This window comes from Erithacus rubecula (genome assembly GCF_903797595.1).
Source record: "Erithacus rubecula genome assembly, chromosome: 9".
In the NCBI taxonomy this organism is placed as follows: domain Eukaryota; kingdom Metazoa; phylum Chordata; class Aves; order Passeriformes; family Muscicapidae; genus Erithacus; species Erithacus rubecula.
The window spans coordinates 22843765-22868067 of record NC_136660.1 but is presented as its reverse complement, the minus strand read 5'-3'; the positions used below and the strand labels follow the sequence as shown (position 1 = coordinate 22868067).

Sequence of the window (24303 nt, the reverse complement as noted above, 5' to 3'; positions counted from 1 at the left end):
AACAAAATAGTCTATATAGACAGAATGTACTTAAACACTGGAAACATTTAAGGATAGCACTGCAATTTTCCATGTGCAATTGCATATCCCTGGGGCTGGGGAGGAAAAGGCTGCTGGGGATGATTTCTGAGGTGACTGCCAGAGTTTAAAAAGAAAAGCAAGTTCATACACGCAATTCAACAGTATGTCAGAAAACTCAGCTGTGCTACCTCCAGTCAGGAGACTTGCTGTTCTAGCCCAGCATAGCAGAACACAAGGAGAACACAAAGTGACTGTACTTTCCCTGAGCTGTGGGCAACTGTTCCTTCATGCAAAATCCTAGGGCTCCTCACCAGCAGTATGGCCCGAGAACCACAGCACAGGGTGGGAGCCAGCAGAGTCTCTGCTGAGACTCTACTTTCTCCCAGTCTGCGTGACCAAATTTTGTGAAGCCACTTCCCACACCTCAGTCCCACCAGCAGCAAGTCTGTGCTGGAAAGGTGGAACATCCAGAAAGTCATGAATGAGGTGTTTTAAGAAGCTTTGCAGAAAAACACCCATGGAATCACCACACTCTCAGGGGTGGGTGTGAAGGTGCTGTAGTTGGTGTGGTCCAACTCTAGACTCAAGGGGCTTCAAATATATCCAACACCATCTCCTCTCTGCACACTGTGGCTGGGCAGCAAAGCTGCCCACAGCCTCTTGCTGAGCCCAATTACTCTCCCTCTTCCACCTAACATGGGAAATGAGCTGCTGCCACGCTCGCCAGGGTCTCCAGGCCTGCACGTGAGGTACATACGGAAATAGAAGGGCAGGGCTGAGTAGTTATGGGCCTCCCGGTAGGCGATCAGGTTGATCTCGTGCTGCCGCTGCTGGGCCTGCAGGCGGTGCTTGGTGCGGCGGTGGTGGCAAACACAGCAGCAGCTGAGGATGATGATGATGGTCCACACCAGCCAAAACCCTGCAGCAGAGGAGAGCAAGTGTTAGCCATTGTGTGACAGCTGCATCCAAACCCAAGGAAACCCCCAGAAGCCAATGGAGAAGATCATCTGAAAGCCTGGATCTGCACCTGCGCTGCTCTAAAGGCAGAAATATGTGTTAGACCAGGAGGCTTCAACACTGACCTTCCTGCCTGTGTGGGACACTGCTACTCCAACAGCCTCGCCAGAAATGGGTAACTCTGAACGTGCTTAGGTACAACGTGGATCATGTTCAATAGGTACAACTCTGGAGAAGAACCGAATATGGAGACATGGCTCCCCCCTCCGTTGCTCCTACCCTTTGGCTACCATTTGTCCTAGCCAAAAATGAGCAGAGCTGTGAATAGCATTGAGCTTGCCTCCCACAGCCACTTTGGTTTGAAAATAACAATCAAGACACAAAAGACACTCTGCAGATTGACCACAGAAGAAGAGAAAAACCCCAAGCACTATGTTTTGCTTTTGTTTGCACTACTCTTTAATTTCCAGCCCAAATCCTTCATTGTTATGTTTAACAAAAACATGCTCTTTTTTCATAAATGTCTCAAAATATTTTTAAAACTTATTTTTGTATTCAAAGTCTTAAATTATCCAAAATTAAATTAAACTAGCCTCCCTCTCTGAATCCTCAAGAAACCTAACTTCTGCTGTGTTCGTGGTAATGGCTGATTCCTGTGCACTGTTGTACCCTATGTACACTGCTCCTTAAAAGGGAATTTTAAAAGACCACTTCCTGAATTTTACCCACACCCTCCAACAAGTGGAATAACTCTTCCTTCCCACCAATTTCTCACTTGCATACACTACAAAATGTTTCCAAGACACACTTCAAAAAGCTGGAACATTCATTCCAGATTAGGCTTTTGTCTCCTGCAACTGCAGTCCACAGCTTGACCTACCCTCAGTCTCTGTAAGCTCTTTTTTAAGCTCAGGATAAAGTTTAAAGATACTAACGATACTGGGAGAGCTCTTCCTTAAAAACACTGCTCACTAGAGATCCCAACACTGTTTTTCTTTCTGTAACACCCCTGCCACTCTTCACTATCCCCAAGCAGTCAAAATGGAGATTCCTAATGCCCCAGCCCATTTTCAGGATGGTCAGTCTATCCCGTGGTATCAAGCTGCTCTTCTATCTCCACTAAAAACCTCTAGTCATGCCTTTAAAATACCTTGATGTTTTCAGCATCCCCTGCTGTGTTTGCAATGCTTTCTCTGCTAAGAGCTAGGTGGGGAAAGGTGAATAGTTTAGGAATTTGAAGAATGAAAGGAGTGTTGCTGTGGCTCAGGACAAAGGGCAATCGATTGTATCACCCATCTCAGAGACCTGCACTGGGCTGTTTGTAGGTGAATGGATGTGCCATACCACCTCTCTGAGCTTTTTGAGGGGGGACTTTCACCTCCCTGTGTTGTAACGCAAATTCCTCATGTATTTTGGCACAGCAAACTGAAATCTCTCTCCTGCCTTATGCAATCTATTTCCCTGATCAACTGGAACCTGCCTTGCCATCAATCTTATCAAAACCTGCTATCAAACAAAGGTGTTACGTATTCCCTACTCCACTTTTTTTCTTGGCTGGAAATGAAGGTTCTGGGTAGTTTCTCTGGCCAGCCAGCTCAGCTGTAGCACAATGATCAGAGAGGAGACTGTGATCTTTACTGCAGAGAAGCAAAGGACAAAGTACTCAAGATGCTCTCTGCACTTCCCAAACCAAAATGAGAATGTGGCCAGTGACCTCCAAATACCCTCCTGTTTCTAAAAAAAGCCTTTTTATATAAACTAAAATGATTGATCCAGTCCACTCTTCTGTCCAAAGCCAAACATTTGCAACCATTCCCGTAGCCTCTATCACTGCCAAAATCTTGGTACACAAATGCAATAATTCCACTGTCTCACAGTTTGAAGACTCTCAGCAATAAATACACTTTATTTCTCACTAAGAGAAGGTCCCTTGGCTCTTGCTTGCTGAGGAAGCAAGAATACACTCATCAAAACCAGGTCATTGGCACAGCATGCCACCATGCACTGAGGCAGGCCTGCAGTTCATCTTCTAAGTACTCCTTATTTTCGAAGAGCAGTACATAATCATGAGTTCAATAACAATGGAAAATTACACCCAGCTATCCAGGGATTTTAGCTACACTTATGAAAACAGATGCTTTTTAACACATTTGATCATGTCCTTTCCCAAGGAGTCTAGATACAATGGTAGCAAGCAGCACTTAATTAGTTAAGATGTCCTGGAGAACTGCCACTGTTAAGCAATCTCAGCTGCAGCAGCCAAATATTTCTGCAGGGAATAACTGCTCCCACCCAAGCCTGCATCCAGAAGATTAAAGAAGTATTCCTTTAGAAAACTTCTCTACCCATTCCAAAAAAAAAGTCCCAAAGTGCTTTGCACACAACCTGACGCACAAGCTCAGAGTAGGGGTCAGAATAAGCTCAGCCATTCCTGGGAAGAGGTGTGGCAACTCTGTTAACAACACGAAGTAACAACATACAACAGTTTAGGATAATAAATCAACGTTGGATCCTACTGAAACCACAGGTGGCATTTAAGCAAACACACCATAATTTAGTGGATTGCAATTTGGCCTCGGTGCCAGGAACAACACCTTCATTCTCCTGCAAAGGGTCTGTGCATGCTCGCAAATGCGAGCGGATGAGATCTGTTGTTTTTCATGAGAACTTCCAGAAAAAGAACCCACTAATACCACATTATTGCCTGCTTTCATTAACCACTGACACTTCCTCGAGCTTCTAGGAATTACTCAACCCCTGACTCAGCATGAGCCTGGATGGAGGACTCAGCACCAGCCTGGAGGACTTGCCTGGATGATCACAGGAGATCAGCTGCATGTGCCCACCAGAGTCATCTGCTGGCCTGGCTTCTGCCACCCTCTTTAGCAGCTGTGTCCCCACCTTGTCACTCAACAGCACATCTGCATCGAAGGGCTGGAAAGCCCCCAGTGCATCAGAAGCAATAGGATGGAACACCCACAGGAGCTGAGGCACACAAGGGGCTCCCTGGCTGTCACCTGGGAAGAGATGCCAGTGCTGAGAGAAGGTCTGGGTGCAGCTCTGGTTGCAAGTCCAGCACGGTGCTGGGAGTTCAGGGCCTCCATAAAAGGCTCTACAACACTCTCTTGCCAGGACTTTGGGCACAGCTGCAGTTTTGGCTGCAGAACAGAAAATTGCAAAAGCCTAGAAAATATATAGTATGGTCATTTATTTGGAATAAAGCTATTCTCCAAGGCCAAGTGCAATTGTAAATATTATGTCTAAAAGTATGGAGTAAACAGTGAAGATGTTCATGGCTGAGTTGAGCATTTGTACACCTGGTGAGGCTTGGCTTCAAACCAGCAGCAGGGAGGTGAGCCGAGCAGAGCACTGGCCCGTGCAGCCAGCAGCTCATTTGGCAGGAGGGGAACTGCAAATTCACCTAAAGACAACACCACACGAGCAGGAAACACAGGGGCCAAGCACAGCAGCAGGGCACACTAACACCTCTTCAGGGTAAAAACAGGTACTAATTCTGCCTTGTACTGAAAATGGGTAAGATGTACAGAGGCAACTAAAGTTTGGCATTAAAAAGCCTCTAAAAAGCCAAGTAAAACTGAGCTTCTGATTGTCTTCAATGTCCCCAAAAGCCTTCACTGTTGCCAAATGCCTTCCTCTTGCTCCTCAAGATGTACCTTCACCCCAAATGCTTTTCAGCAGCATTGTGTTGAACTATGGCTGCACTCACAGGAAAAGGAAAAATGGTTTCTGACCCAAATTTGCCATAAAATGTCTGATTTGAGAGTATCTCAAGGAGTCACAAGGAGTGACTTTGAAAATACAACTTCTGATGGATAGCCTGAGCAGAGGCAAAATACCAGTCTGGAGCAAAACAGGCACCAGGAGACCACTAAACTTGAAGGCAATTTCAGTCTTGCTCTTGGGTTATGGAAGAGTCAGAAGCTGCAACACTTTCCAGCCCAAAAATGACTGAGTCCTGAGAAACACTGCTATATTTTTTGCTAAATTCACTGGTGATGCCTACAGGTGGATAATGATGCAAGCAAAGGTGAAACAGACACAGCCAAGGAGCTTATTATTGCCAAGAGATTTCCCTGCCAGAGCACCAAATCCTTCATAAAAGTAAAAGAGCAGCACCAATCTGTAAGCTCAGAACTGTAAGCCTGACATGAGCACAAAGCTCAGGAAGTCAGAATGGGAGCTGCAGAAACACCTGGGAATGGAATTAGGTTCCATGAAAGCCATCTCTCACAACCAGAGGAAATGCTGAAGAAAGAGAAGGCTGCTACATTTACAGCATTCTTGGGAAAGGGAGCCTCATCACATGGTCATACTCCAGAGATGTTTCCTACCAGCTGTGAAAGAACACGCTTAAAGCTTCAAGAAAACCCTTTCCAACTACCTTGTTTAAACTTCAAAATAAGTAAGAATAAAACAGTTTAGAATTAAAAAACCAGAGCACTCCTTTCCCATAAAAAAAAGAGGGAGCAATGTTTGCTTTGATGCTGTACTGTATTTGCTGCCTGGGATGTTGCCATCAGCAATGCCGTTGAGGGAAGCTCCTTTTATCCTGTGCAAAATGGAAAATGTTTTCTGGAGTGTTCCAAGGGTATGAACAGAGAAATTTGCCCTCAAGTTCATGGTAAACTTGGGCAAATGCCATGGCTCTGTTGGCAGGAAATCCCCTAAAAGCAAGCCAAAACATACTGCAAAGTGCCTTTGTGTCTGCCTGACAAGCATCTGGGTAATAGCTTTGGCTCCATGAGAGCTGGTACTGAACAGAAGGAGAAGTGGGACAATTTCATTGACTAAGAAGTGTCCCAAATGGTGGCCACACAGTCAGTCATGGCTGGATAAAAACTGTCTTTCACAGGGCCAACACTATAATCAAAAAAGGGAAGAGAAATTTACTCGGTACCACAACCTGGATGCCCTTGGGTTTAATCGTGTCCTTTGGCAGAGAGGTGACATCATCTTCTGCCACTGCAGGCACGAGCCAGCACTGCTGCTCAAGAATGCCAGATGAAGGAGCCAGGCCATAGGCCCATGAAAATATGAAGAAGGAATAAAAGAAGGCACTGAATGACGTGATCCCCTCCTGCCTGTCTCAACCATACCTCCTGCTGCTTCCCCACCTCTTCTTGTGCCTGCACAAAGTTGTGTGCAACTGTGGTTTGAACTGGTTGGAGGGAACCAGAGCAGGTTCAAACTTGTTTGGCAAACACAGCAGCAGCAGCAAGAGAAAGACTGTGACTTTCAGTGACAGTTTTATGTTAGTTTAAGTGATTGGAACTGCAGTCCCAGCCTGACCTCACCGCAGGAAAAACTTACTGAATGTTTGTAGAGTACAATGGCAAAAGAAAAAAGCTGAAGACATCTCCAACTCTGGCTCACTTGCTCCCAAGCTAGTAAAAAAAAGGAGATGCACTTCAACTGCAACTGGTTTCTAGTTTTCAGTAGAGTGTCCATAATATGGTGGTACACCCACCGCAAAGCGATAAAATAGAAAAATACCAGTTTCAGAAAAATCCTTTGCCTATCATGCAGTAAAGAAGTAAATCTGCAGACACTGCTTTTATGCCTCTCTCCCAGGGAGGGAGCCTTCCAAGGGCAATTGCTCCCATGTTCCAGATGACACATTTGTAAGTTCAGTCCCTCCCAAGAGATCTATGTTGGTAAAATGCATGTTGAATAGTAACAGAGACCAGGGTGGAACATTCAGCTGAGACCATGTCCTGAAACACCTGGGAACAACGGATCTAGAGGTACTTGTGACAGGCTGGATTGGAGGTATGTAGGGCAGGGAGGAAAATAACACCAGGAAGTTCTCTTGCCTTTCCATGCTGTGTAACATAGCACAGGGGGAAGCAGCCACAAAGGGCAAAAGTCAGTATCTGCAGAGCCAGACTATGCCACACAGCTTCCCTTCTGCTTTGGATCTGGGAATTTTACTGAGCCAGACCAAAACAAACTTAAGGTGATTTGGCTGCCTGGATTAGGCTACAAGAAGTCCAAGGAAATCAGGAAATAATTCCCTCAGTGACCCTACTTATTATGAGTTTCTGTGTGGTTGTGACATCTGTTGTTTGTCCTATACTGTCAGTGAGGCTTTTCACAGCAGGGTTATTGCTGCAGCATAGCTGAGGAGGAACAGCCCAAGGGGAGTTCAAGACACCCAGGAAAGAGAAGAGAGCACAACCACATAGAAGGCTGGGTGAAAGGCAAGGAACAGCAAAAACCTCTCTTTGAAAAAGAATGTGGGATAACACAACACGGGGTAAGGATGAAAACATGGGACTGGTGCATTGTTTGACTGTTTTGAAGACTACAGCAAAGTCTTTGACATGAACTCCTATTATAAAGCTGACTTCCTGGAATATGTACGTGGTACAGCAGTTGCTTTAGTTTTAGCAACTAACCGGATCCTTGCCAGAATTTTCTGGCAGCATGCTTTTTGGGAAAAGAGCTGTCTAGTGATTCCAAGGGGAAGCGTGCAGACATGAGCAGAATGTTCAAAATCAGCAAAAACACTGACTGTGCTGCTTGCAAACAGAACATTTTTTTCCTGTACAGCCCTTCCACTAGGACCTAAACAGTCAAGATCTTTTTTCTTCTCTTTCTTTCAAAAACAGAGGGGCTCAGTATCACTGCTAAAAAAGACAATGAAACAAAAGCACAAGCAATATAAGAACATTCACTTATTGCCAATACTGGGTTGCTGTACAGGACCTAAATGACCCAACATCAGCTAAGCCCTTGAACTTCTAAATCCTGCAACTTTTTTCAAGCAGTGAGCAGCTGCCTGTTTCCTGCCCCGTGATTTCTGAAGCACAGAGTACAATTTTTCCAACCACACAATTACATGTACTTTCTACAGCCTTGCTTGTTGTGTTCAGAGCCTCTGGAATCATTTAATGATTCCAAAGGCAAGGGGAGACATGAGGATGGATGTCAGGAGATCTGGATTTAGTGTTCAGTCCACATTATACTCCTAAACCTGGGAAAACACAGAACCTCTGAGCCTTAACCTGCACAACACAGGAACTGCATTCCTCGATTACCTTCTCTCCTTTATTTTGAAAATGTTTAAGCAATAAGACACCTGTCAGGCCTGGAAAAAGGCCAACATTGGAAAACTCCAGCAAATCACAATCACATCACAAAGACCTGAATAAAAACTGTGGGGAAGCAAAATCCAGTGGCTGCTGCCATTCTCCCCCTTGGGGACCACGAGTTCTCTGGGGGAACCCAAGTAAATGGTCCAATTAAAATGCTGACCCAGCTCATCCACCATCCAAACATCTTTTCCTATGTGAGGAAATGCAATAGTAAAGTAAATTTTTTGTTTTCATTTTTATTGTTATTTTCCAAGAAAATTAAAAGACATAATGCAGCTTGTCCCCCACCACGTTACCAGATACCAAACTGGAGTTAGAACTCAAGAATTAGAAGAACTAATTAGACCTTTACATAGTTATTAGATTTATATCTATAATCTCAATATAGTTTTGTTATTTGGCAACACAGTACTGGGTTTTTTGTTTTTTTTTTTCTTAGGTTTTTTTTTTTTTTTTTAATAAGAGATGGGTGGGGAATCTGAACTGGGCTGTTATCTAATTTTACACACAGGCTGTCCACCTGCTTGGCATATCATATTCTCCATTCCTCCACTCCACCCCTTAACAAAATAATACCTTGATTTTACATCCTATTCCACTACCCTCAATGACTGGTTTAAAATTACCACAATCTTACTTGCTGCCTAGAATTGCTGAGAGCAGCCATTTTCAAAGACAAACTTCCCTCAAATTCCTAAACAGGAAAAAAAGTCCTTTTTACAGGAAAAATTCCAAGTGGCCACAAAATAGGATCATGTTTCAGAATGCATGTCCAGCAAAGTTTTCTTTTCCATTTCAAATGCCACCCTCCTCTGCTGCTTCTTCCCACAAAGCTGTGGTGATAGATAAATCCAGGATTAAATTCAACACGACTGGCAAGAAGGTCTGTTTTCATGCACACAAAAGTCTGAAACATACACTGGTGGTCTGAGAAGGTCAAGAGATGCAAAATCTTCTCAAAAGCTACTTCAGTACATGAATATGCTGGTTAAAATCAAAACAGAACAACTATGAAGCCATACTTAAAATGTGCTGCTATGTTAACTGTTCATTAACCAGAAGTTAATAATAACTTTTAAAAAGCTAATCTGTTTCCAAGCATGTAAAGCTGTTGCTCACCACTGCTCATATTAAGACTACTTACATTTACTATCACCATTTACTTTTCACCTTGAAGGCCTTCAGAGTGCCTCAGCATATATATCTATCCAAGATACTTCACAGCTCCTGAGCAGCAGCTAAGCTCACAAGCTCTAGAATATGGATTTACATTTAAAGGATGTGCTCCTTCTATGACTCCTTCACATCGAAAGGAAACTTCTTCTCCTACCATTCATAATGGCAAAACAAGCTTTTAAAACATTAACTGATTTTAGATCAGTGTTGGATGTTTGCCTGAGTTTGCAAAAAGCCTAGAAAACAGGTCTCATGTTTGAATTACTCCCCCCATTTTGGTGTGGTACACAATGCTCTCTTGAGACAGAAGGAATGTGAACACACAGAAACCTATCTCTCCTGAGGAACCATCCAGCAGTGTGTGTGTGACCAACATGCTTATTCCATGATCTCAGTGTGACCTAAAGACTCACTCTCAGTGTGAGTCTGCTCTAAAGAGAAGCCTTTAATATTCTGCCTCCTTCTAGCAAAATCTGGTTTTGCCTTCCAAGAACTTTTATGATGCAGCCAGGCACTGCCAAGTAAAAAAGTCTGTACCATACTGAGAGCACAAAGACAGCTAAACCATCCCATTAAAACTGCAGGGGCTATTGCTTGGACCAGACTGTTTGCATGAAATTCAACTAAGCCTCTCTTTCAAGATGTCCATGGGAGAAACACGGTGACCATGCCACCAGCTTCAGTGTGCAGCTGCACTTTATGCTACTGCTCAATTTAGATCCTGCTTGCCAAGGAGCCTGCAAGCCTTTGCACACAAGTATCTTCCTCTATATACCCACCCACACAAATGCAAAACTGGGTTTGACCTTCCCCACTCTGCTCTGTCCATGCATCCCCCTCTAATCTGAACAAATTCCTGCCATCTGTCCTGCCTGTGCTGCTGACTGCTACAATCTGATCCAGGCACTCCAAGGCTCCAGTATATTCACCTCTGTTTCTCAGCCTGCTACGGTTGCTGGAGCTGCCTCTGGCCCCCTATCCTGAATTCATTCTTGAACTGTTTGGACATTTTGGAAAATAAGTCTGCTGTAAAAGCTCTGCTATGCATCAAAATCCTGCCATTAGTGTTGACACAGCCAGCCACTGGAGTCTGAGCATACTGTATCTTCAAGATGCTTATTATAGAGTCCTGCTCAGTATATAACCACATCCTTCATTGGCTAATTTAAGAACTAGAAGCATGTTTCTAGACTGAAGGATGAAGTGTCAGCTATTCCTGTCCTTGAATCCAGGTTAAATGACAGTCTTTGTATGTATAACACATTTCCACACACAAACTACTATAGGAAAGTGAAACTATGGGCACAACAGAGAGATTAAATAGAAAGCATAGTTGCATAAAAACTAGAAGATACCATTGGGTGTGGTAAGAAAGTATCTCCAGTCTCTAATGTAGGGGTACAATGTTCAGAGCACAGCACAACATCAATGTTCCATCTTTTATGTTCCTTCTTGAGAAAGAAGACACCATCAGACTCAACAAGTTTAGATTTCCTTAAAATTCAGCATGTATTACTTTCTTATGCTTTCAACTTTCCATTTTTCCATATATCTTAATCAAGCTTTGCTGACCACCTGCTTTGATCTGCCTGCTGCCATCTAAGGGGATTCAGCAGGTACAGTCACTCAGCCATTCACTGGAAACTTGGATATTGGTAAATCTCACATTTTGGGAAATAGGAGATAAGAGGAGCTGCTATGGGCAATGTGCGTTCCTCACAGCACAGCATTCAGCCACTGCAAACCAAGGACTCTGAACAGTTCTGAAGAGAATAAGCACACTGGCCCTCCTCCTTGAAAGGACATATTTTAAAAGATATACCAGAGTTAAACTTGTTGTGCTCACACAGAACTAAATCAACAACACGAAAGACACTGAATTAATTCCTTGTTTGAGTGTGTCAAGCTCTAGTGTTGTGTGTAAGGCATTTTTCCCTCAAGCTGGTTCTTCACTCCTGTATGTCATCTTGAGTACCCAAATCAGTGAGAAGAGCAAACAACAGTGGCAAGATGACCCCTTACTCCTGAGAAGGCACCCACTGTGACAACCCTATTTCCTTGTCATATCATGTCAGCTCTGGATTGTGCTGCAGTGAAATGCAATAGCAATGCACAACAAGGGCTGAATACAAAACCCCAGGGACACAAGCCAGACCTGCAGTATGGTATGAGAGCCATGCAGATTAGGAAGGGAAGCCATACAAAATGGAAGGACTTACACCAGAGTTCATAGTAGTAGTTGCAACACTGGGATTGTCCACAACAGTGGCCCGTTTCACATATGTAACTTTGATTGTTGACACCCATGCAGGTTTCCTTGTCCTAAAATTAAACAGACACACTTTTAAGATGCTTTGTCAGTATCTTTTGCAAATGTTTTACTCAATGATCTGAAAGCATTTGAAAAGTACAAGTTATGGTCTTTGGAAACTCTAAAATACATAAGGAGGTGAAAAGACATCTAAGGACCACCAAAAAACACGAAGGACCATTCAGAAGAAAATCCCCATACCTCAAACCCATGAGTTACACTGCTTTAGCATCTAGTCAGTGCTGCAGTCTCATCATCTCTCTCCTTTTCACTAGAAGTTACCACATTTTGGGAGCCAGGTCTTCTCTTAAAAGAAGGGATGACATTTGTTCCACATTGTACACAATATCACTGTATTACTGGGGCTGAATGCCAAGTAGAGGAAAATCATTCATAAAGTGAATGTTATAATTTGAGAAAAGTCTGCTTGGATTCATTTAGATCTAAATGATAATTACAATATGTTCCTACAAGATTCCTATCTAAAATGATTCCTTTGTAATTAGCCATGTGCTTTATGTAAGACCAGCATTCCTGTAAAAGTTCTTCCTGGAATAGCAAAGTAGTCCAGAAGCAGAGCCAAATCAGCTGTAGTGTATCACCCAGCGGGTCCTCAGGACACCTAACATGGAAAAGGTTTATGCTGTGAGGTCCCAGTTCCCCACATGGTGCATCACTTCCCAGAAGCCCATGTTTTCCTGAAAACATGGCTGGGAAAAAGTACAAAACACAAGAAAACAGAAGAATTTTACTGTGGTTTGTTTGTACATCCTCTAATAGGTTTTGGAGCAACCTGAGAGTTCAAAAAACATTATGGAGTTTAACAAACTAACAAATCTTAATTAAAACCACTGCAACAAAGTTTTTATTTTCACTTTTTTCACTTGAAATTTATCATAAGGAAATGAAATTGTGGGTAGGCTTATACTGAAAGCTGTGTTGAAAAAAATAATTTTGCAAGTACCAACTTGCAAATAAGAAAACACCAACCCACTAAAGCCCAACAAAATCCTACCAGTAGGCAACAGGGATGCACATTTGTGGATCCCAGAACTGGCTGAACTGCATGGTTCTCTGAGCACACCATGGCCACACTTCTCACAAACCTCTATGGAGCCACCACACATGCAAAGTACCAAGTGCATTTCAAATGTTGAACCATGTCACTGAACAAGTGATGTGAGGCAGCAGCTTCAATGAAGAAGAGCCCTGCACTAAGTTTTCAGTGCATTTGGGGACCTGGAGGGACACCAGCACTTTGCCACCACAGAGCACCCTGGTTGGAGCCACACCTCTCCAACACAGATCTCTTACGTGAACACCAAATTACAGCAGCAACATAACTTCTAAAAGCAGAACAACCTCCTGCCATCTGAAGCTCAACAGGAAAGACCCCATGCTGTTTATTTGCTCCCAGTAAGTCACACCTACTTTTGAAAGGGTTTTGATCATATGAGGGCACAATTCAGCAAACACAACTTAGCATATTCCTTCCATGGATATCATGATTTCCACAAAAGGCTCTAAAATGCACCTTTAAACCTCACCCACCAAGGCAACAAGTCAGAGGGGTACCTGCCTCTATTTTTCAGGAAGAGATAAACATACTACAGGCAGCTAAAGCAAACATTTGGTTCTTGTCCCGAGATGCTGGAATGCCAACAGTAAAAATACCATTTTCCTTTATGGCAAGGACATGTGTCCATCTCTAACTGGTGTCAACTATTAGGAGACATTGCTGAGCTAGCACAGCATGTTCTGCTTCAAGCACGGTATTCACTCCAAAAATTGTAATTTTAACCAGCAAAAGAACTAGAAATAGGACACATCTATTCTCTTATCTGTTCTTATTAGTTTATTTACATTTTTCCTCATTTTTTGTTGGCCTTGCAGAGCAAATGTAACTGATGAACAGCATAGATTTTGGCTCTCATATGAAGAGAATTGAGAAATTAATATGCCATTGCAAAACTGCAAACCTGTTGATAATGCTCAAGTCAGAGAATGGCTGAGGTTTGTGGTTGTGACACATGAAGATCAATGTGACACGCTGAAACAGCAAATGAATCACATGGAGCTGCTGAAAAACCAGTCTCACAGTGCCATTTCATGATCTCCTCTGCATCACACTTGATCCATCCTTAAATATTTCTGGTTTACTCCCAAAAATATCATCCTTTCAGTGTTGCCTGCTTCAAAGAGTAGAATAAATCAATGTCTTTGGTCAGCAGCAAACTCATAACATCTTCAACTGTATTTTTCCCACTTAAAAACTTGCAGCAGTCTTATTTCAGAGACTCTCATCACACCATTTAATTTGAACTTAATGACTCCCTCTTGCCAACCTCATTATATTTTAAATTACTTTTCCACACATGCTTTTGTGCTGGGCTGCTCCTTGCTAACCCAGCTGGCCAACAGGTGTGTCCAGTATATTCCCAACAGAGGATCCTGAGCAGCTAGGATGGTGTTCTGCAGGCTGTTCCTGGAGATCAAGCCTCAAGCAACATCCTGCTTCACATCTAGAGCAGAGCATTAATCTTCCTGTCCAAAGCTTCTTTACACACTGACCAAGACAAATGCTCTTCCCTGCCAATGCAGATGTGCTTGTACCTCCAAAGAGTCCCATGGTTGGCTTTCAGCTCCCTCAGTTCAGAACAGCCAGGGGTTCTGAAGCCCTTGAAGAGCTGACCACCATCCACACTCCTTCAAGTCCAAGCAGCTCATTTTGGAGCCTTTCTGAAACCCTCTGCCAGCCCAGGCACCAACAGGCTTTTGGGGCCACATGTCAGACCAAGAACTGTCACCCATGTTTCCGAACAGTTTCACAGAATCAAGGAATAATTTGGTTTGGAAAGGATCCCAGCAGGTCACACAGCCCTACTGCTCCTCGGAGCCTCTAACTCTGGGTTACACTCTGGCACAGGGAAAGAGATAAAATGTAAAGGCAACAGGTCTTCACAAAGAGAAGTCTAGTAGGGAAAGATTCTGGCACAAGGAGAGCATTGTTCTGGAATATATTACAGGTGATTTCCTTGGAACAAATGTTTCAGTCTCCTTTCCTCTTTTAAGCCAAGACTCATTTCTGTGAAAAGCTGAGCCACTGTACAATTTGCTCCTTTTTTGCAAGATAAGGAAGAGGTTACAAAAAGCCACCCTGGCCATGACAGAGACTGTGACATTCTTTGCTAGGAAATTTCTACCTACTTCCAAGCACTTTGACCTGACTTCAATTTCTATTTAAATCTCAGGCTGCACTTTTCATACCAGCAGCATTTTATTATTTCCACTTCCTTCTCCCATGCATTCCTTGTGTCATAGGCTGCCAAACCAACTACTTAAGATATATCAGCAATAGAGTTATCTAGAGTCTAAATGTCTCCTGGAAACAATATCCCAAGCACTTGTGCTATGAAAGCATGCTATTTCCTTTTTCACACTAAGAGCCATAGACAAGACACAGGGCTGAAAGAGTGATTTTATAGATAAGGAAAAAACATATGGTGGAAAAAACTCTCACAGAAATTGGAGCACTCATATTTTATTGACCTGCCTTTGTTTTTAATTTCCATTGCAAGCAACACTTGTAACGGTAATTTTTAGTCATTCTTACCAACACGGAGTTTTTATTGAACTATTACAGAAAGGTTTTGGACTATTTTTAAGAAAGCCTTAGGAAAATAAGGAAGGGGGAGGATTTCTTTCCAAAAGCACTTTCTTCCCCATAGCCAGTGGCTATTACATTGCAGAGTGGGCTTCCCTGCTGAAGCAGAGACTCTTATTCTTGTTGTCCAGGCAAGCAAGCACATCCCTTCCCCCCAGCCTTTGTTCAGCTAACTGTAGATGCCTCCAGGCAGGATTACTAAGCAGGATCTACATGGTTCTGCTCTCAAAAAGCATTCAACTCCATTAAAGCAGAATAGTCTTATTCCACATCTAAGAAGCCACAACATGCCATCCATTATCTCCCACCTAGGATGTTCCCACCTAGTTTCAGGGGATTCACTTTGTGCTGTAAATCAGCATGTACCCTAGGCTGCACGTGCATCACTGCCTCTGTGGTACTATCTTAAAATCTGGTCTGAGAAACTGGATCCACTCACTCCTGACACACAAAAAGCCAGGAGTTTTCAGGAGAATATTCTGCAGACACGGAGCCTGTGTTCCCTCCCAATCCAGTTCAATAGAAAGGATTTGTGATATGTGATACGGGCTCTTTTGTCATGAAACTGGCTGAGCTGGGAAGACCTCACCTGGTGCATTTTGAGAGTTTCTTCATATTAAGATGTGGCATTTTGAATTAGTCTTCACATATCATAAATTTTTTAAAAGTAACAGTGAATAAGATTGGGGTTTTTTAACTTATTTTTTTGTCAGTATTTGGCACATGTGATAAACTCGCAACCGTACTGGCAGCTCTGCCAGTAGCCCACTTTTGCTGTCAAATGCTTTTACAAATAATCCTTAAAAATAGCCAGCAGTGGTAGATATAAGAGAACTCAAGGCAGTGCTGTATGTTCTCACATCTGAAGCCACAGCAAACAGTAATGTCAGTGCCAAGGAAAAATGCCAATTATTCTCTTGACGCTCCGGTTTAGTGTTAGACCTTTACTGGAGGTCTGTGTGACAAATTAAAGGTCAAAACCTGGGGATCAAGACAAGAGCCATTCATAAAGGTCTGTAGTTTGACTGAGCTGCTCCTCACTGCAAGCAAGGATGGACGAGACCTCTTTACCCTACTTTTGTTAAGGTTTTTAGTAGCAAATGGTTGGGTTTAATAGCTGTAAATCTGTTAGGATTTATTGCGTCTGAAACCAATGCTGGAAATGAAGGGAAATGACTGATTGACAGTTGAGTTCCATCACCATAAAAGGATCAAGGCACTTCTCTTTTTTCTACTCTCAAAAGTAAGCAGTTAACCTGGACACATACTTCTGCTAAGTCAGAAGGGAGAAAGATGAAGATGAGCAAATTCCAGGCTAGCATGGCTGTTTTCCAAGCTGAAAATTAATATGTGCAACTGCAGCAACAAACACCACAGCCCACACTCAGAAGTGCATAGTTGGCAGCCAACCACCTACAAAAGTTGACTCCTCAGTTGGCATTAATCAGGTAACCAAAACCAGCAGTGGCCAGTATCATGAAATCTAATAACCATTTTAGCTTTTTGCTCTGTCTCCTCTTTCCACAGAAATTCAGACTTCATTAGCCTAAATATGAGCACCTTTTTATGACTCTATGTCCCATTCAAACTGCCAGAGTATCCATTCATCCTAACCTTGGCAATACCCTGGGAAACACTTGGAAATGTAGCTTGCATTTACTTAGAGCAATTTATAGGCCATTCCTGTCTCCTAGGATAGCCAGTTTTTCTGACCTATTCTGATTCCCTAATTTCTGCAAACTTCACTACTGCATTAGTCAAGGCACTATGCAGCAAATTACCATTTTAACAAGAGGAGATAGAGAATGACAAGAGGATGACAGGGTGAGTAAAGGCCTGAATAAGGGGCATACAGATAGAGGGACTCAGAGAAAAGCCTAGCAACAGGATGAAGGGAGACTGCCAAAATGGCATCTGCTGAAAGGCAAGATATAACTGGTTTTAACAGGACTTGGGCTCAACCTGTGACCACTCCAGACCTTCTGGTTTCACAGCTCTCATAGGGACTTTGGTAATAAGCATCTATTTAATAATAAATCAAAATCCTGACCTAGTTATTTCACTAATCTCATTAATTGCAGGCAGCAGTCCCTTGCTCAGTACCCAGCCACACCCATAACAAGCAGGATAGATTTAAGCAAGTGACACTATTCTCAGAAAAATACACTGAAGTATGTATTTTGAGTAACTCACAATCAGTATTTGAACCAAATATATTCTTTAAGTATCCTGAGTAAAAGAATGGAAGTGGTTGTTAGTATATTAAATATGTCAGAAAGAACTATTTGATATTCACTATTTATTAGTTCCCACTTGGCTGTTACTCAATCCCACATATCAGACTATCACTGTTGGTTAGCAAAGAGCATCAGCAACAGCTCATGAGAATGCAAACACAGAGCTACCAAAGAAAATTATCTCTGTCAGATAAGGTACTCAAGTGGTAGTAAGTTAAAATTGCTACTGAAAATACTAGGCTGGAATGCCCAATCTTGCCACAGGGTTTACTACAATTCCTGGTTTGCCAGCAGCCCCCCAGTTCCTAATCAGAGTTAATATTAAATAAAAACTCACTAGATCCTTTCAGAGAAGGTCAGCAGGTGGGGTCACAGCAAGGACAGGCAGAACTGCTGGGGAGCCCTGGATCACCAGGGCAGCTCAGGACCCACAGACACCAGTGTGGCTGAGCCTGCACCAAAGCCTCCAGACATCTCCTGTCACACAAACACTACACTTGCTAGTCCTTTGGAACATAAAAGCAAAAATCCACCATCTGAGCAAGTGCCATGTCTTTCCTGGGTTCAGTTTAACAAAAACACATAAAATTGCCAAGGATAAAAGTGGCTTTGTCTGCTGGGAGTTACTGGAACCTCATGTGCCAGGCCCTGCCAGCACAACAGGGGATAGATTCCTGTAAGCCTGCCTTATGACAGACAGCTGAGGCCAGGAAATAAATCAAGTCTGGACACTTCTTCATAAGCCACCACCAAAAATTTTGTTTTGTTGAATGTGGGGAAAAAAAAAGTGTAGTAAGTGCAAATATCTAAACTCTTAAAAGTATAATAAGTGTGGGAGGAATGATGCCTCTGAGCTGTCTCAGGCACAATAAAGATCTCCAAAATGGGAATTCTAATCCACAACATTTATTGCTTCCCTAATGCCAGCATCAGGAGAATTATATTTAGATCACCAAGATTAATCAGCCACAGCAGACCCATCCTCACCCCCAGCAGATGCAGAACCTCCAAGGTTTTATTAACCTTTATCTGAGCAACAAATTGGTTTGTTGCATCCATTTATCCTGAAGAAATACTCCAACTATCTTTAAAGGGACACTATTCTTTCACAGATCATGGACACTTTGATATATTTCAATAAGAGGTGGTTTCATTTTTGTTTTTTGCAAGTTTCAATTTCAGATTCTGACAGCTACACATTAGCGTTTTAACATGTTTACTTCCTTTCCTTCCTAGAAGTTTCTCAGCTGCAGTCCTTAGTCCTCTCATATTAAAGATATACACTTCTAGACTTCTAGGAAATTACAGCTTTGGAGAGGCCGTCTTGCATTTTGTTGTTTAAACCACCAAACAAAAGACCATTATGAAAACCTCAAGCAGTTAAAATTAAAACTGAAAATGTTCAGAACCCAACAACTTCCTTCTTTTTTTAATTTATTTATGCAGTAACTAGGTGAATGTGTTCAAGCTTCCACCTCCACCTTTAGGAGGAAATGCTCAGACAAAACTAAAAGCAGAGATCCTCTACAATCATGTTTCCTTGGATGGGAGTTCAAACACCCACAGTGCACTGATGTCAGATAGTGCTGACCTAGCTTTTTAGGCATTTAAATATCATTCCTACTGCAACAATAAAAAAACCCAAAATCAACCAGACACCTTACTTTTGCCAGATCCATCTCTAATGCTACAATACTGCTGGGTCCCAAAGAAGAAATGAAGGCAGATCCAAGGAAAGCAGCTGCTCAGTGCAGTCCAGGGGTGCAAAGCACAGGGTGCTGGTCCTGGAGAGCCAAAGGTCTCACTCTGATCCTTCCATCCTCACCAGCCCATGGCAGGGCACCCCACTCAGCACCTCCTCCCTGAGCCTGCAGCCCAGGATCAGCATCCCTTGTGTTGAGGGAGAACAACAAAGGGCATCCCAGACAGCCAAATGTTTACAGTCCAAATGTACCAAGTAAAAAACCAAAAACAATGGAGGTGATGAGATGTTCTTGAATTCCTCCCACACTTTCAATTAAACAGCACTATTCAGTAACAACCCTTGGAAAAAGAAATTACTGAATAGTATTTGCATGAAGGACACAACCACAAATACTTAGATTTAATTTTTTAAGACTAAAAATTACTAAAGCTAAGAAAAGTTCAAGCAGGTCTTTCTCACTATATCCTTTATCAGTGGATAAAAATAGTCAAGAACTTTGCTCTTGTTTTCTTGAGGCAACACCTTTTTTTCCTGCTTCCTGCAAATGCCTCTATTGATGCCAAAAAGTTACCAGCAGAAGAAAACAGTACCATCCATCCACCGAGACTACAGATGTTCACTGCTCCAGAAAATGAAGCCAAATTACACCTAACTTCTCTTTTACACCTTATGCAGCACCCCAACTGCACTAAACACATCTCTAAAACAAAATGAATTATTTAAAAACAGGAACTTTAGAGAAAAACACACCCGTGAGTCTGAAGCAATCACAGCATTTGAGGCAACTACATCTCACTGCAGTTTGAGAGTTACCTAAAGCCATTCAGCCTTTGTGCCTGAATTTCTCCCTCGGGTTCAGTTCTGAGTTTTTAAGGCAAGTCTCCTTGCCCTGAGTGCGAACAAGTGAACTATTATTTATAGCTATTGCACCAATCACAGAAGGTCATTGTGCTAGAGGTAGTTTCTTATGTAAAACTGTTTTCAGATGGGAGGTGTGGGGGTGGGGAGAGAGCTGCATTTCACCAAAAGTGAACTGATAAGAAAAAAGAGACAGCACTGTTTACTCAGCACGAGTTGAAGTCTTTTAGTACTGCTACACAACTGAAAGTAGGTAGTTTAAAACATGTTACTGGTCCAATTTTGACTTCTTAATTCTAAATTAGAAACTGCAAGCAGCACTCTGATATCATTCAATATTTATTTATTGTGGATTACAGATCACAGCAGTGCTGGAAAGAGTTTACAGTTAGATTCCTCTACAGACGTGCCTCCCAAACCAAAAAAAGGGTTTGCTCTCCCCAGCCTAGGAACACATAGTTGGCACCTCCTCCAGCAGAGAGCAGCTGGGCAGTTGCTACCATTTCTCATTCCACTCGATATTACCAGCTATTAAATTATCCCAAGTTTCTTGTTCAAGCTCAAACTCTCAAAACAGTTTTAAAATTACCAAGCTGAGGGTCACAGCATGTTGCCATTTTCCATTTGGTGACTTTTGTTAGAGAGGAGACATACACACTAACACACCTATATATAAAGACTTTTTCTGGGTGTTTTCTGGGCTTTTTTCTAGTTTTTCTTTTCTTTTTTTTTTTTTTTTTTTTTTTTTTTTTTTTTTTTTTTTTTTCCTTTTTAAAAATCCACAGTTTTACATATAGAACAATGCCAGTACAAGAAAAGAGTTCAAAGTTTGGCACTTTTTAAAAAATCCGAACGCAATTCCATTTTAAGGACTGTGGAAAGCACCCTAAAACCCAACCAAACAAAAACTGCACAGGAGCACGACACAAAGAGTCTCCCTGCTGCAAAGCCTCCAACAACAACAAGGAAGTTTCTATCCCTGGCTCACAGTTTTGCTCCTTCCTTGATAATAAAAAGCGTCTCTCGCACAACTGTGCTCTCCGCTCACACACCACGGGTGGGGAAGTGCTGATTGTACAGTTCCGTTTTGGGAAAGTCAGAAATCATATCCTTAGAGGTGAGGGAAATAAAAATAAAAGTAATCAGTCACATCCTCCACCTGAGCAAGCAGCTCCCACCGCAATTAAGCCGGCTGGTTACCTGTCTGAGACCCAGGAGGAAAGGCATTCTGCAGGCTCATCCTCCACGCCAGCACATGGGAAGGCAGGAATTTAAAGCCCCACAGCAACCATTTCTTCATCTGCTGTGGGCAGCCCGCTCCTCTGATCCTATTTAAACCAGGGCTTCCTCAGCTGGGAATGCTAAATAAACAGGGTCCTGGGACACTGCACGCACTCGCTGGCTCCCCCTCCTCCTCCTCCCACTCCCTGTGACATATCTCAGACGCAGCCCAGCCGGGGTGTTTGCAACGGGGAAATGACATCAGGTCGGGCAGTTCTGACAAAAAAAAAACCAACAAAAAACCAAAAAACAAAACAAAACCAAAACCAAACAAAAAAACCCAAAAAACTAAAATTAAAAACAACCCCCCAACACAAAAGCACGCACACACAAAATCCCCAACACAAAATAAACTAGTCCCACCCCCTCCCCCTAAAAAAAAGAAAAACAAAACAAAAGGCAGCCTTAAACCTTAAGACTGCTGAGCTGTGGGGTGACACCAGGCAGGTTGCTGCAAATGGGACCTGTCAGGGAGCCCTGGTGGAGCAGAACTTCAAAAGTGCTCTCCTCCCTGCTAAGGGGATGCTGCAATGGAGGGCAGTCTACTAAAAATGGTGTCATGAGCCAACAGTGTGGTGATAATTAAATCTCACTAAGCAAAAATAGACAGTTCATCGATTTCTGAGAAGAAAACGAAGTTTGATGCTGCCTGCTGGACAGCACTGGAGTCCTAGAAGCCACCACCATGGTTTCTCTGAGTACCTCCAGACCCTGGGTAGTCTTCACAGATCCAAAGCACTTCCATGGCACCTTCTGCCTGCCACCACAGCTCCACTTTTTCTGACTCACAGCATTGTTCAACTCTCAGCCCCTCCAGATAAAAGCTGTTCCTCTAAAGAAACAGCAACAACTTCCCTGATTTCAGAAGGATCAGGATTGGACCCCTCCAGTATCAGACAGGTGATGGGAAGAGTTTCAAATCCACCTCTCCCCAAGGAAAATCTGACTAGCTCTGTCGAAAGGTTTCTCATTCTACTTGAGCTCATTTCACATCTTCATGCCAAGGGGCAATTAAGCCTTATAAACAAATTTATCATCCGGTGCCCAGGATGGCATGTCTTGTTTGTCCTCCCCCCAAGCAAGGAGTACAGCAAGTTCCACAGTGGTGTAGAAGATGACACTGCAGAAGGTAATCTAAATTTAACTCCCTTTTCTACCTCCACTTTGAAAGTTCAGCAACATCTTTTTTTCCTTCTTCTCTTTAATCAGCAGCTGTCCTCGTCTGTCTGGGGGGGAGGGGGGACTGGGACACCATCTCCACTCCCATATGTCCCAGCAGCAGCTCCATGGATATTTGACAGAGGACAAACTCCCCTGCCTTTTGGCCTCTTTGGCTTTGGAGCCCAACACATTAAAATATATGACAAGGAATGGAATATACTTTTTTCCATAGTGAATTCACTGAATGCCTTTTTTAGTAGCAGTTTTAATAGTAATTTCAGTACTTCAAAACAGAGAGAGAGAAATCACATAAAATTCTTGCAAATGCTAATTCGAAACAGGAGAAAAAAAATTAAAGAGGAAACTAAAAAAAAAAAAAAGGAAGGCAAAAGCAGAACAGACACCCCTTGCCACCCAACAGCTAGACAGCTTTCAGCAGTGTCAGAAAAAGACACCCATTTTGCACATGCTAAAACCACTCAGTGACCACCACTGCTGCCTGCTCTCAGTTCAGCCCAGAGTGGTTTCCCAAATGAGATTACTCTGTGTGCCCTCTCCATAACTGGGCTGTGAGACTATACACAAGCATTACTTATTTTTACACCAACTTAAAAGCACCATCTAAAAATGCTCTTTAAGGGTAAGCACATCCCTGATTTCCCTAAGAAAAAAAAACAAGCAACAAAGCAGTTTCCTGGAAGATACAAAACATCAGTGTTAACCAGCATCAGCCAGGCAATGGGATTTTCCAGTTTTTGTGCTCTTGGATCAAACAAACTCTCAACCTTTGCTTTTCCAATTCTATGGCCAAACACTAGTGATATAAAAGGGCAGGTTTCTGTTTTAGTAATCTGTTCTGTGGCCTCACACTGGCCTTTGAAACATCCGATTTTGGCTGTTGCTATCCAGAGCTCTGGACTAGGCAGATCCCAGGGCTGAGCCAATGCAGCAGTTTCTAAATCCCTACTGTCAGAAGGAATCTAACTTTAACCACCCGCCTCTGCCCCAGCACACACTCAAAAGGCAAAGCGTCATTCCAGACCCAAGACAACTTGTGAAGGACTATCAAAAGCAGCCACTTGGCAGAAAAGCAAAAGCATCCTAATTTATGTGTGAATTTAGCAATCCTGGAAAGACTGACACAAAAAAGGTGGTTTGCAAGCAGGCATTACCACATTCGACTGCAGCAGGAGCAGCCACCCTCTCTTGCAGTCCCTGAGTGACAGCAGCCAGTAACATGCTCCACAACTCTGCTATAGACGACTATGGAAAAAAATCCTGTGGAGGGACAGAAAAAAAAAAAAAAAAAAAAAAGAGCTGGACGAGGTAGCTCATACCCTTATAAAACCCTGATCAACACCCTTAGAACCTTTGCAAAACACCTAGGTTCTCCTAATCGTAGCAATTGCTTTGTATATACCAACTGGTATCCTTTTACCCCCTCCTCTTTTTTTAAGTTTGTAAGTTCTTGCCCCAAAGCTCTGCCTGGCAGCAGTGAGTTTCATAGACAGTGGTCGTGAAAAAAATAGTTTCTTTCATCAGGAATGAATTCACCACCTTCTAATATGACTTTCATATTATTAGCAGGTGGTAACAGAAGTCCTCATCCATCTTCTCACCCATTCATTACTCTGTACCTGTTAGCTATCTTCTTATAAAAGATATCAATCTTCCCTATCCTCTTAATGTGAATTTTTTTTCCCAAAGCCTTCAGTTGCTCATTGCCCATTTCCAAAACCCTTCTAATTTTCTACTGCTCTCTCCTTGGGGGAAATCAGAGCTGAAATAATAATTATTTTAATGAAAGCAAGAGC

General features: G+C 42.7%; 1 protein-coding gene across 6 annotated transcripts in view; it reads right to left on the bottom strand.

Annotated features, from left to right (window-relative positions):
* WBP1L (WW domain binding protein 1 like) overlaps positions 1-24303 on the bottom strand; it is a 70381-nt gene that overhangs the window by 14799 nt on the left and 31279 nt on the right. The window contains exons 1-4 of one of the 6 annotated variants that reach the window (XM_079312054.1): positions 22031-22296; positions 21248-21544; positions 11492-11594; positions 779-940 (exon numbers count right to left, since the gene is read on the bottom strand). In XM_079312054.1, the coding sequence (XP_079168180.1) occupies positions 779-940; positions 11492-11594; positions 21248-21274 (292 nt within the window). In that variant the 5' untranslated portion in view covers positions 21275-21544; positions 22031-22296. Of the gene's footprint in view, positions 1-778; positions 941-11491; positions 11595-21247; positions 21545-22030; positions 22297-23661; positions 23768-24303 lie in introns of those variants that run through there. The other 5 variants (XM_079312056.1, XM_079312057.1, XM_079312053.1 and 2 more) reach the window with 5 other exon arrangements.